The sequence below is a fragment of the Belonocnema kinseyi genome, chromosome 2 (assembly GCF_010883055.1).
Source record: "Belonocnema kinseyi isolate 2016_QV_RU_SX_M_011 chromosome 2, B_treatae_v1, whole genome shotgun sequence".
In the NCBI taxonomy this organism is placed as follows: domain Eukaryota; kingdom Metazoa; phylum Arthropoda; class Insecta; order Hymenoptera; family Cynipidae; genus Belonocnema; species Belonocnema kinseyi.
In genome coordinates, this window is record NC_046658.1 from 26,326,757 (window position 1) to 26,339,812 (window position 13,056).

At 34.7% G+C, this 13,056-nt stretch overlaps 1 protein-coding gene across 3 annotated transcripts in view; it reads left to right on the forward strand.

Annotated features, from left to right (window-relative positions):
- Nucleotides 1–13,056, forward strand: part of LOC117168173 (COMM domain-containing protein 2-like) — a 150,483-nt gene that overhangs the window by 8,989 nt on the left and 128,438 nt on the right. The window contains exons 2-3 of one of the 3 annotated variants that reach the window (XM_033353616.1): nt 2,032–2,141; nt 2,239–2,756. The exons of the other annotated variants lie outside the window; for them this stretch is intronic. Of the exons in view, the coding sequence (XP_033209507.1) occupies nt 2,085–2,141; nt 2,239–2,721 (540 nt within the window). The 5' untranslated portion in view covers nt 2,032–2,084 and the 3' untranslated portion in view covers nt 2,722–2,756. Of the gene's footprint in view, nt 1–2,031; nt 2,142–2,238; nt 2,757–13,056 lie in introns of those variants that run through there. 3 annotated transcript variants of the gene reach the window in all.

A 13,056-nucleotide genomic window follows, 5' to 3' on the forward strand; every position in this document is an offset into this window, starting at 1 on the left:
ACTGAATGTTAAATCAAAAAGCATGAAAGAGGGAGCTCTTCTTAATATTTTGACACCAAAATCATGTCGATACACCTTACCGACCGCGAGTAAAGCCACCCATGCTTTAACTTGACAGACTGTATAAATAGATTTACATTAGGAAAGCGTAACTAATTTCGATGTCGCCGCTCTGTTTTTTACTAAATATCTAATATATATTCTTTCAAATTTTCATGAAAAATTAGCATGCTGAGTTGAATCTGATTCATTTTCGAATATTTTTTTTTACAGTGAAAGTCGAATGGGTGAACAGTATTCCCCCGATCTCATGATAAATAATATCGATGTAATAGTCGTCGAATTTTGACGATTAATATTCATACAATACATTTTTAAACTCTTCACACTTTGTAATCGTTAATATTGAGGTGGTTCTTTGTCTGATGATACATACTTCTCTGTTTCAAAGTAATCACTTATAACATCAAACTGTTCCGGGAATTTAGACCATGTTGTTGCCTCAAAAGTGATTCCTTGTAACTTACTGATCACTATTTTTATGATGCGATGAAAACTGCTGTCTACTTGCACTTTGAGTGCAACACCTGCATTTTTACTGCACGAGTTATTGAGTATGTAGAGCGTAGTCAAAATCAGATGCCTATTTGACTTGTGTGATGGTTCCACTTCAGTCATATGAACTCTTTTTAGATGTAGTACTAACAGTAGTTGAAGAAACATTTTCAGTAACTTTTTGAACATCACCCATAGTTTGTGACATTGTATGTTTTACTCTAAAGATTCAGAGAAGTTATGTAGGTCTTGGCTGATTCTACAGGGGTTTCACATAAAAACGGACTGATAGTTATGCTAACTTCAAAGGTTGGAGTAAAACAAGTCTTGACACGTTTTATACCGATGTAGACAACACTCATGTCTCACTTAAAATTTGGTTGAAAATTATAGGAGTAGGGAGGCAAAATCTGGATATGTATTATACTAATGAAATAAGTTGATTTAAAAATGCGTTAATTTATAAATCAATAAAGAGTTGATATATAATATAATTAAACATTTTTATAGTTTTATTTTTTACCACAAAACATTTTTGAAGTATTTTAATCTATATTCGTCTAAATAATTTATACCCCTTTCATGAGGAAGTGTCAAGTAGAGTTGAGAATGTTGTAAGCGCTAGTTAAAAATATTTAAAAGTAAAAGTTAAAATTGAAACAGGTGATTAGTGCTAGCTGAATGATTTTAGAAAGGGCTTTGAGAGACTGGTCTTTTCGTAACTTGTCCCTCAAAATATTTAGCATTACTCATGAAACAAAAAGTGAGTCTTGTTAGTATACCACTTGTGCAATATTAGAATGTCAAATCGTTTTATCGAGTTAAAATTAAAACAGGTGATTGACTGGTAACTGAAAGATATTATGAAGGGCTTAAAAAGACCGTTCCTTTCTTAACGTTTTACCAAAATATCTAGCGTTACTTATGCAATGAAAAGTGAGTCTTGTTAGTGTGCCACTTATGCTACATTAGAATGTCAAATGGTTTTCTTAATATAAAATTCAAGCATATTATTGATGCTAGTTGGGGGATTTTAGAAAGGGTTAGAGAATCTGTTCCTTCCATATATACTGGGAAAATATGATATGTAAGATCCCACAGGAAATAAAAATCAGTCTTACTAATGTGTTCATTCGTGCAGCATTACATTGTCAATCTGTGTTCTTATCACTTCAGTGTAAACTGTCAAAAAGAAAACCGTGTTTTAACTTCCCAGTTAATTAATGCATTACTATTAAATAAAATAAGTGCATTAAAGATAAGGTGATAGGGTAGTGATATTAAAAGTGTTTTTTAATTTAATCAGAGTAATAAATAAAAATTACATCAGTTAGTGAATTTGTTTTAAAATGTCAGTGGATAAGGAAGTGGACGCTGTAGTGCTCAACAGGAGGAGGATGACTGAGGGATGGTTTTATGTGGAGTTCAGGGTTTTGTGTCAAAGTGTGACTTTCAGACGTCTTGCCTGTGTTGCAGAAGGAGCAAGGGAAAAAATGATGATATCCCTATATTCATGGCTATAAGGAGATATGGACAGCTTCAACGGGAATAAGAATACCAACTTAATGATCTCAATGACCTTGCGGGTATGTCAAACATCAAATACATTCTTTGTGCTTTGATTTTATTATATTTATGAGTGTTGCATGTTGCCTTTTTGTTTTTATTTCAAAACGGATTCAGGCCAAAAAATCAAAGGCTCAGATGAGAGCTGATGAAAGATATTACGAAAATATTAGACTCGATCTGACCGCTGATATGATTAAGCTAAAAGAGGGAGCAACCCAAAGAAAGAAATCGACTCAGGATCCTAATTCACAGGACACAAGAATTAAAAAAGTAAAGAAAATATCCAGAATTATTGCGACTGATGATGAGGATGATGATGGTTTTATTCCTTCCTCACAAACTGTAGAGGAAAAAAATAATCTCAAACAGCAAAAATTAAGGAAAGCTGTTCAGGAGCTGTTAAAAGATTTAGAAGAGAAGGAAGAAAAAATAAAAATGGAGGAAAAAAGAACCAAAAAAAGGGTTGATTACCTGAAAAAGGTACAAAAAGTAAGGGATCTACAGACGGAGATACTCTTCTTACAAAGTCATGATTTTTATCAAGATCGTGAAGTTAAAGAGCGTTACGAGAAAAAAAAAGTAAAGCAGGAGACATGAAAAGCCAATCTACATCAAGAAGAGGAGCAGAAAAAGAAAAAGGAGGAAAAAAAGGGAAAAAACAAGGAAGAAAAGAGAAAAACTACAAGAAAACAAAAAGGTAATTTAAATTTATCTCACTTTTCTTTTCCTCTACCTTTTTTCATATATAAAAATAAGATTTAAAACATTACTACTTTATTTTTCAGTAACTAAAAAAAATACAACGAAAATACAGCACAGTGATGGTTCAACGCCACACACTAGGATTGTTCCAGTCAAAGAGTCATCGAAGGCTGTATCAACGCCTGATGCAGCTGCATGTCCATCATGGGCTACGGAACCTGTGCGACCAATCGAAGATCCATCGAAGGTTACATCAGTACTTGACGCAGTTGCAGGTCCATACAGGGCTACGCAACATGTGCGATCTTCTACATTAGAGATTCAGGATGCACAACCAATAGGTAGGAATGAACACGTGCGCGTGTATTTTTGAAAGTAACTATTCCTACTTTGTTAGTATATCATAATTTAACGAATTATTTCAGTGAGTGTTTATGTCGGAAAAGGCATTGAAATCTTATACCCTGTTTTTTCTCAAGTCGCCTTGGCCGACAAATAGAATTTTCTACGAGATAAACTTTATACATTCACGATCGGCCAGATCTGAACACTTCTTTCGGCATGCGCTTTCAAGTGTCGTATGTATCTCGAAGAGTTAATGATTAACTGTTATAGATCTACGAAATCGTGTCGAAACCAAAACCTCCCTGTAAACAACGACGGGATACTTAAGGAACCCCATGTAATGGAAGGGTCAATTGTCTTGCTCGATCCTCTGACTAGAGCACGTCACTCTGTTCAATTTTTTACTGAATAAATTGATTTCATTTCAATTCAAACATTTAATTTTTATTCCGAAATTACTTACATCGGATTAGTTTTCGGTGTAAGGCACCTAAGAAAAGGTGCAAGGAATAAGAGTTTTATCGTTAAAATCGATGATTGTGATCAGTTCGTTGAAAAATTCGCGATAACTAGAAGAAAGTTAGCTTTAAAAATTATACCTTCAGATAAAAATAACCCAGTTGCTTAGTTAAAGTTAGCATTTTCAGATCTATTTGAATATATAAGCACTTGGTGTGAAGCAAATGATGTTGTATGTTTGGTATTCTGGCCGGAGGGGCTTAGTAAGGGCATTGCCTGGAAAGCATTTTCACCTGTAAGATTTTTTTTTTGAAGATTTGTGGAAACTGGTAGAGTCAGTTGTACAAAGTGCCATAAGCTTCGATATTGATCATACGTTCGTTGCAGAAATCACTATTGTACCAGTAGGCTATTGTACCTGTAGTGACGCTTGTTACAGTTTTCCGTCATGCAATGCTAATGCTGACTTGAATAATAATAATAACAACGAAAAATATTAACTGTGGAGAGTGTGTCATATACTTTGATGATGAAGAATGTTTTAGAAAGCATATACTCCCTAATTCATTTTCCATCGGAAAAAGTATTTGTTCAGTATTGAAAATAGGTGATGGTTGTTCAAGTTTAATAAATTCTGAAAAAAAGGTGAGAATCATATATGTGGTTTTTCACAATGCAATACTTGTAAGAAACTCTGTCCTTAAAATCACTATTGTTTCATGACAACTCTTGAACTAAAAAAAAAAATAAAGGGAATGTATCGAAGAAGAAAAAAGTAGCTTACATTTTTTATGATTTCGAAACAACAGTGTGAGAAAGTTTTAGGAGATGAATCAATCAACATTCACGTAACTAATCTGTGTGTTGCACAGCAGGTATGTGTTGAATGTATAGATGATCCGGATCCAAATTTAAGGTGCAAAAAGTGTGGTTTGCGCCAGTACATCTTTGTTATAGACCCTGTAGCGCAATTTACAGAGTTTGCAATTCGAAATATAAAACACTTTGACGAGACTATAAGTAAAGCTCACAATTCAAAGAATTTCGATCCTCAATTCATACTCAGTTATTAAATTAAGAGTCGAGGATCTAACAGACCACTAAAACTTATATTAAACTCTATGAGTATTATATTAATGACTATGAATAAAACGTGATTTGTCGATAGTTTAAGTTACCTATATATGCCCATAAGTGCTATGCCGGCTTATTTTGGTTTAGAGAAGGCAAAGAAAGGTACGTTTCCGCAACTTTTCAATACACCACAAAAAGAGACATGCATAGGTAAATTACTCTCTGCAGACTATTACTCTCCTGACACGATGTCGTTAGAGAACCGTAAAGAGTTTTATAAGTGGTATGAAGAATGCATTAAAACAAATTACATTTTTAATTTCAAAAATGAAATAAAAGTTATTGTATGAATGACGTAGACATTCTTCGTAAGGCTTGCTCAGGTTTTCGGTCACTATTTATTACAGTAGCAGATGTTGATCCTTTTATTGACATCTGTACTATAGCATCAGCCTGTTCCGTAGTATTTAGGAAAAATGATTTAAAACCCGATTTAATAGGGGGTTTACCGAATGGAGGCTACAGGCTAGCTAATAAGCAGTCGAAGAAAACTATCGAATAACTTTTAACTGCAGAGCGGACTTTAGAGCAGGAAATAATACATGCAGATCGTGCTGTTGAATTTCGGTCACCTGAAGGGGTATTAGTCGACGGTTATTGTGACTTTGGGTTTGGCAAAAAAATGTGTATCAATTTCATAGATGTTATTGGCATGGTTGTCCTCGTTGCAATAAGTCAAATAGAAATGAAGAAATAGGGATAGGGAAAAACTCTGAAAGCATAAACGATCGCTTTGAGCGAATATGTGCTACATCTCAATGACTTCGAGGAACCCGATGCAAAGTTATTGAGATGTGGGAGTGTGATTTCGATAGGATAAAAGTTCAAGACCTTTGATTAAAAAATGTTTTAAAAGATCATCCTCTTTTAATGGTTAGTGCTTTAAATCCTCGAGATGCTTTTTATGGTGGAAGAACAGGCAATACATTTTCTTAATATCGAGTGAGAGGCAAAACATCAATATCATACCTAGACGTTTGCTCATTATATTTATTTATATCAAAATACAGTAAATTTCCGATTGGTCATCCCAATTTGTATATTTGTAATGACTGTCAGATTTTAACTGGTTTTGATAATGATTTAAGCAACGTCGAGGGATTAGTTAAATGTCGTGTATTCCCGCCTACAGATAAGTATTTACCTGTCTTTCCTGTCCGTATGCATGGAAAAGTCATGTTTCCCTTATGTTATACTTGTTGTAAAATACAATTACAAAAAGACTGCCCACACATAAATAATACAAGTGAGCGGGAATTAGAAGGAACATGGGTTTCCGATGAGCTCAAAGCTGCGGTCGAAGATGGGTAAAAGATAATAAGTATTTTTGAAATCTGGCAATATGAATCAACACAGTATGAACAAGTCACAAAGTTAGGTGGCCTGTGCGTAGAATATATGAATAGGTCTATTAAGCGCAAACACGAGGATAGTAGATATCTTTCTGATTGTACTGCTGAGGAGCAGAAAAAGGCATATGTCCAAATGATTTTCGATTCAGAGAGCATTCAGCTCGATTCTGAAAATATATAAAAAGTCCTGGTCTGCGCTCTTCGGCTAAGCGCTGCTTAAATTCTTTTTGGGGTTAGATTGGCCTGCGTCAACATATGCCGACAACTGAAGTACTTAATACTCAAAATGAATTGACCAGTATCATCTAGAGTTCAGACAAAATTCTGAATAATATCTTGCTCGTCAACTATAAAAACATTTACGCTTCATGGATTTGTAAAGATGAAGCCATAGCCTCTTCACCTATTACGAATGTAGTCGTAGCGGCATACAAGATCGCACGAGCACGCTTAAAGTTACATGGTTATTTGAAAAAATTAGATCGACGTGTGCTCTATTTCAATACGGATTCTGTGATTTTGACCAGTTACAATGAACCAAATGAGTATTGCCCAGCTACAGGTTGCTTATTAGGCGATTTGACAGATGAGCTGGAAGATTATGGTATTGGGAGTTTTATTTAAACTTATGTCTCGGGTGGTCTCTCAATTTATAAACTTTGACTCGATCTATGATCTTGTAGTTAATAAAGCGACTCCAATTATATTGAATTATAGAGCCATTCGTAGAACAGCATATTCTGTATGATACACGTTTTGATGCTGGATAATGAAAAAATGTGTACTTACTTTTTTCATTTTTATAAGGTTTTTTTTTATACAAGTATTAAGAGCTTTTAGTTTTTGTGTTTTCACATTGGCTCTTCGAAGTACCCACTGATACGTATTTCTACTGTAGAGGGGAAAATGATACACCATTGGATGCAGCTGATTTTTTGACTTCACACCTCAGCAGTTATTGGATGGTGAAGAAGAATATAAAGAGTATCTTTAAGGTGGAGCTTAATCATTCACATTTGAGGATAATTACCCATGCTTAACAATTGAGTAATAAAAGAAACATAATTAAAATACGAATAACAGAATTTCATTCATTAGTCTCTATATGTTTTAAGAAACTCTAACATAGCTGAAAACCTTTTTTTTGTTCTGTGGATGACCACAACGCGGAGGACGGGGAGAACACGCTTTTTAAAGCTTTTTTCTAAGTTTGTGAAAGTAGGAGAAAGGTAGAGAAATAAGCTCATAAACAACGTGGGTCAGGGGTATTAGCTCAAAACCCTGACAACATGAAAAATTAGCTAATCAAGATGCAGGAAGCAAAACAATAGTAAGTTTTTTGAAACAAATTTCAACACATTGGGTAATGTAAAATTGAATGTACACATTATAATATTTACTATTATATATACGAATTTCAAGGTTTGCCTGATGATTCAGCGTTATTCAATATGCATACGCGTTGGAAGCATCTGTTCACGTCCCTCATGTGCGGTCCCACAGGCTGTGGTAAAATTTTCTATGTAAAGAAATTTCTCAGAACTCTCAATGGCATGTGCGATACACCAATCGATCGTATAATTTTCTATCATTCAGAGTGGCAAACGGCTTATATGGAATATGGAAAAGAGATCGAATTTCGTGAAGGATTACCACAGTCTTCTGCATACTCCAATGAACCGAGGTCTAAACTTATGATTCTCGACGACTTAATGAGGAAATTTCAAATAACACAATTGTAGATTTCTTTTCTAAAGGAGGCCATCACGAAAATCTTAGTGTAATTTTTATTTTTCTAAATCTTTCGCCAAGGACACGGCCAAAGAGAGATTTCTCTAAATACACACTATAAAGTCACATTTAAAATTCCTCGCGGTCGGACTCAAATTCAACATCTTGCACGTCAGATTTGTCTTGAAGGTCCACGTTTTGTACAAGAAGCCTATCACGATGCGATATCTTAACCACATTGTTGTTTACTTCTGGACTTAAAACAATCAACTCCTGATAATTGTCGATATCGCACAAGCATATTTCCAGATGATCCTCATCAGTACGTTTACATACCAGTAAAGGGTATAAGGGAAGGATACAATGATTATTAAATACCAGTTACGCATTTGTAAGACGTCGAAAGGTTACAAGTCAATAGGCAAGAAAAACACCATAGTTTTACATGCCTTGTGTCATTTAAATCCGATCATCGTCAAGCTATACTAAAAACTTCTGATTTAAAGCTCATTAAATATATTTGTGATTGTGCTTTGAATATCCTATTGGGAAATGTTCCACTTAAAGATTGTCAAAAACTAAAGCTAAAAAAACAGAAAAACGTTACGAAAGTTAGTCGAAACTCGTGGTACTTGGAAAAATAAGAAAAAAGGTATGTTCAAAAAGATGGATTTCCACCTCTATTACATGGTCCAATCATTGGTGGTCTGCTTTCCAATTTATTCAAATCCTCATCGTAGAACCTTCAATAATATGGAACGTGCAAGAAAAATGGTTCTTAAACCTAGTGAACAGATGAAAAAATTAATAAATAAATGCAAACGATCAATCATACATCTTTACATAGTGATAATAATTCAGTGACTATACCATCGATACCTGGTGCATCTACACAGACTACTGGAAGTAATCTCGGCCGATTGGATTTTGAATTGAGTCGAATTTTATTCTCACCTTTTCCGTATGATGAACGTGAAAGGTGGAAGGATTACAGTCAGATGTTAGAAAAATGTCTCTTTTTTATTGACGAAAATAGAAAAATATCTACTAAGAAAATGGATCATACTGAAAATACAGATAACACAGGACCACAGAAAAGGAGTGGAGGGTTCCTCAAACCGGACCAAGAGGATTATATGTTTCTTGGGTCGCTGAAACGGAATCCGAAACCTGTTTTGCCCTATCACGTCAGCGTTTTTTTCGAACCTTAAAAAGCAGCTTGAAACTATAAAACCCAGCAATATCAACCCTTAAGCCATACAACCCAATTCCTTCATAGCAAAATAACTTTGAGGTCGATAACCTATAGCTTTAAAACTCATAACCTCAAAATTTATAACCTCAAAATTTATAAATCTAAAATCCCAATAAACTACAAACCCAAATTGCGGCAAAAAAATCCAACTTAGACGCTAATCTGAAACCTTCATTTCGAGGAGTTTTAGCTTTATAATTCCATACGTCCACCAATTCATAACCTCAAATCCCATAAGCTCGATAATCCTGAAGTGTATCACAAGAATATTTCATGTCACAATATAACTCCGAATCATGTAGAATTAAATTTCATAACTCCACATCCCCATAACTTCATACAACCTAATACTTAAAAACTCCACAACCCCAAAAGTCCAGAATCACATCATCCTAAAAGGCCATAGCTGTATAACCCAGAAGCTCCATAATTTTATAGCCCCATAACCGTAACAACGAAAAGACTTACAAGTGAGTGTTCAAAATCCCGTGATCTCAGAAAGCTACAATCAAAACTTAATCTCGAGACTTAATTCTGATTTGGCTGAAATTCGAATGCTCAAGAAGGTCCAGACTTTCTGCAATGTAATAACCTACATTTAGCGATACCCAGGAACAACGATGCGAACGTAGCAGGCTTCTGTTCCCTGTGGGGTGCTTGATTTGCGTGAGTCCCCTCGCCTCTCACAATTCTCAAAGAGCTTTACAACATTGTAAGTAGCCATTTCATGTATTTTCAGCTTTAAACTGATCACGTGTTCGTTTATTTTTAAATGACCTTTGTAGTGTCTTTCTTTTGTATTGGTTTGACGTTTCTCTCTTCAAAGACCAACAGTAGTCTGCCAACATGTGGCTGTTCCAAACACCCTGATATCTCTTTTTAATATCTTTTAAATCCTAGTGGAATCTTTCACCTTGCTCTTCACAGAAATCGTCCAAATTTTCAGGAAAGTCCTCAATGTAAGAATGAAGAAAGTGCAGCTTTAGATTCATTAGGCATCCCATATTTTCAATTATAGTCTCGTAATTAGGATCTTTCCTATTTCCTAGAAATTTTTTCGTGACGTCTCTAAAGCTTTGCCGAGCTGCCTTCTCCACCTTAATCATTCTTTTTTTGGAATTCATTGTCTTTCAAAAGTTCTCTAATTTGTGGTCCACCAAAAACACCTGCTCTGATTTTCGCATCAGACAGTTAAGGAAATTTTTCAAATGTGTAGATAAAAGCTTTGCACTCCGTAGTCTTCATTACTTTAACGAATTGTTTTGCAAGTCCCAACTTTATATGCAATTGTGGAAGGATTACTTTATCTGTTGGCATTAGACTCTGTTTTATGAAATTTTTGGACCCTGGAGTTAAATTGTCCCTACTCTGCCAATCTACAGTGCAATGGAAATGACGGATATCAAAGCTAATGACGTCCCTGAGGATATACAGATGGACGATGAAACATCAGAAGAATCAGAAGACGAGTGTAACAATATTGAAGGACTGATGAATGAGTATAATGTTTTTTATGAAGCTAAAGACTGGTTCCTATTTATAGATACTTCAACACGTAGTTTAAAAGAAGTATTGCTACATAATGGCAACCATCTTGCTCTGCTACCTGTTGGTCATTCGGTTGTGTTAATTGAGGAGTACCACAACCTTTGCTTCGTACTCGAAAAATTAGATTACGCTAAACACAAGTGGAAAATATGTGGAGATTTAAAAATAATGACCATTTTATTAGGTCAACATAGTGGTTTCACTAAACATCCATGTTTTCTATGTGAATGGGACAACCGAGCTCGTGCCGAACATTATGTGAGAAAGGATTGGCCCAGTAGGGAAAATTTAACTCCTTTTGAAAGACAATGGATTTCAAAAAAGGAAGACTAAGGTGGAGAAAGCAGCTTGGTAAAGCTTTAGAGATGTTACAAAAAAATTTCTAGGAAATACGAAAGATCCTAATTACGAGACTATAGTTAAAAATATGGTATAAAATTTTAAAAACATGGGATGTCTAATGAATCTAAACCTGCACTTTCTTCATTCTCACATTGAGTACTTTCCTGAAAATTTAGGCGATTTCAGTGAAGAGCAGGGTGAATGATTCTACCAGGATTTAGAAGATATTGAAAAGAGATATCAGGGTGTTTAGGACAGCCATATTTTGGCAGACTACTGTTGGTTTTTAAAGAGAGATACGTCAAACCAACACAAAAGAAAAGCACTACGAAGGTCATTTACAAATAAACGAACACGTTATCATTCTAAAGCTGAAAATACATGAAATTGCTACTCACAATGTTGTAAAGTTCTTTGAGAATTTTGAGAGGCAAGGGGACTCACGTAAATCAAGCACCCTTAATCGTGAGAGGCGAGGAGACTCAAGCAAATCAAGCACCCCACAGGGAACAGAAGCCTGCTACGTCCGCATCGTTGTTCTTGGGTATCGCTAAATGTAGGTCATTACGCTGCAGGAAGTCTGGACCTTCTTGAGCACTCGAATTTCAGCCAAACAAGAATTAAGTTTTGAGCATAAGTTTTGATTGTAGCTTTCTGAGATCACGGGATTTCGAACACTCACTTGTAAGTTTTTTTGTTGTTACGGTTATGGGGCCAAAAAATTATTGAGTTTCTGGGTTATACGGCTATGGGGTTTTGGGATTCTGGACTGTTAAGGTTATGGAGTTTTGAGGTATTAGGTTGTATGAAGTTATAGGGATATGGAATTATGAAATTTAATTCTACATGATTCGGAGTTATATTGTGACATGCTATTTTATTGTGATATACTTCAGGTTTATCGAGCTTATGGGTTTTGACCCTTACGAAAATACACCGTTCGGACACCGTTGAAAGACCGTTGAAAGGGACCATTCGGCTACCGTTGAAAATGACCGCTGGTTTCTCAACGGTCTTTTCGCACGGCGGCTGGTCACTAAGACCTTTTCTACTGATGCCAATTATGAAAATTTTCCTGGAAGGTGAGAGCGCAGAGGGAAGGTTCTCTATACGGTGAGAGCCACTGTTGGGGGAATGAATGGTTCTGAAGTCCAGTAGATGGCGACACACTTGTCGAAATAACGAAAGTATGAACTCTTCGTATTTTCGACCCTCTCTCTTTTCTTTCCTTATACTAATTTTTCACATCCAACTTCTAATTATTTTTAATAATTTTTATACAGAAAAAAGTCAATTGCAGAATTAATTTTTCCATTCAATTGCCATACATCTTTCGAAAAAATACCATTGCTGACCATAATTTTGATTTGATCGTTTGAAAATATAATAATAATATTAAAGAATTAGGAGGTGTTTATTTAAAATTTGAGAATTTTAAATACTTTTCATTCAGCTCTTCTTTACAGTTTTACCTTACTGACAATAATTATATTGGTACAGCTGTTTCAATATCAGTTTTATTATTTCTAATTATTTATTTCCAGAAAAAACTCAATAATCAGAGTTAATTTTTCATTAAAATATTTGGCCGTGGAACTTTCAAAATAAATTTCTTAATACTTTCTTGTAGGAGAGTAATTATTTGTCAACAGCTTACCGTAATTATGTTGTATAGCGTTTTCTAATTTTACACCGAAACAGGCAAAGATATTAATACATAATCACCTTATGTTTAACACAATTTCCATACAAAAGATAAGGAGAGGGTTAACGCAAGCCAAGATAATTATGCTTAATCATTTAAAATTAACGTTATGAAGAAAAACGGTAAAATTGTGCAAGTAGGAAAACGTAGATGAATAAGAAATATGCGTTTATAATGTTTTTAAAGAACTAGACAGTTAATTACTAATTAATTGGCAACTTTTAAGAACACTCATCAATATGCACGAAAGTCTCATATTTAATATGTCTTTTATCTCATATTTTAGAAATTGTTTACTGCTGAATAATTCAAAAAATTCACTGAAAAAATGCGTAAAATTATTTAAAAATGCATATCTG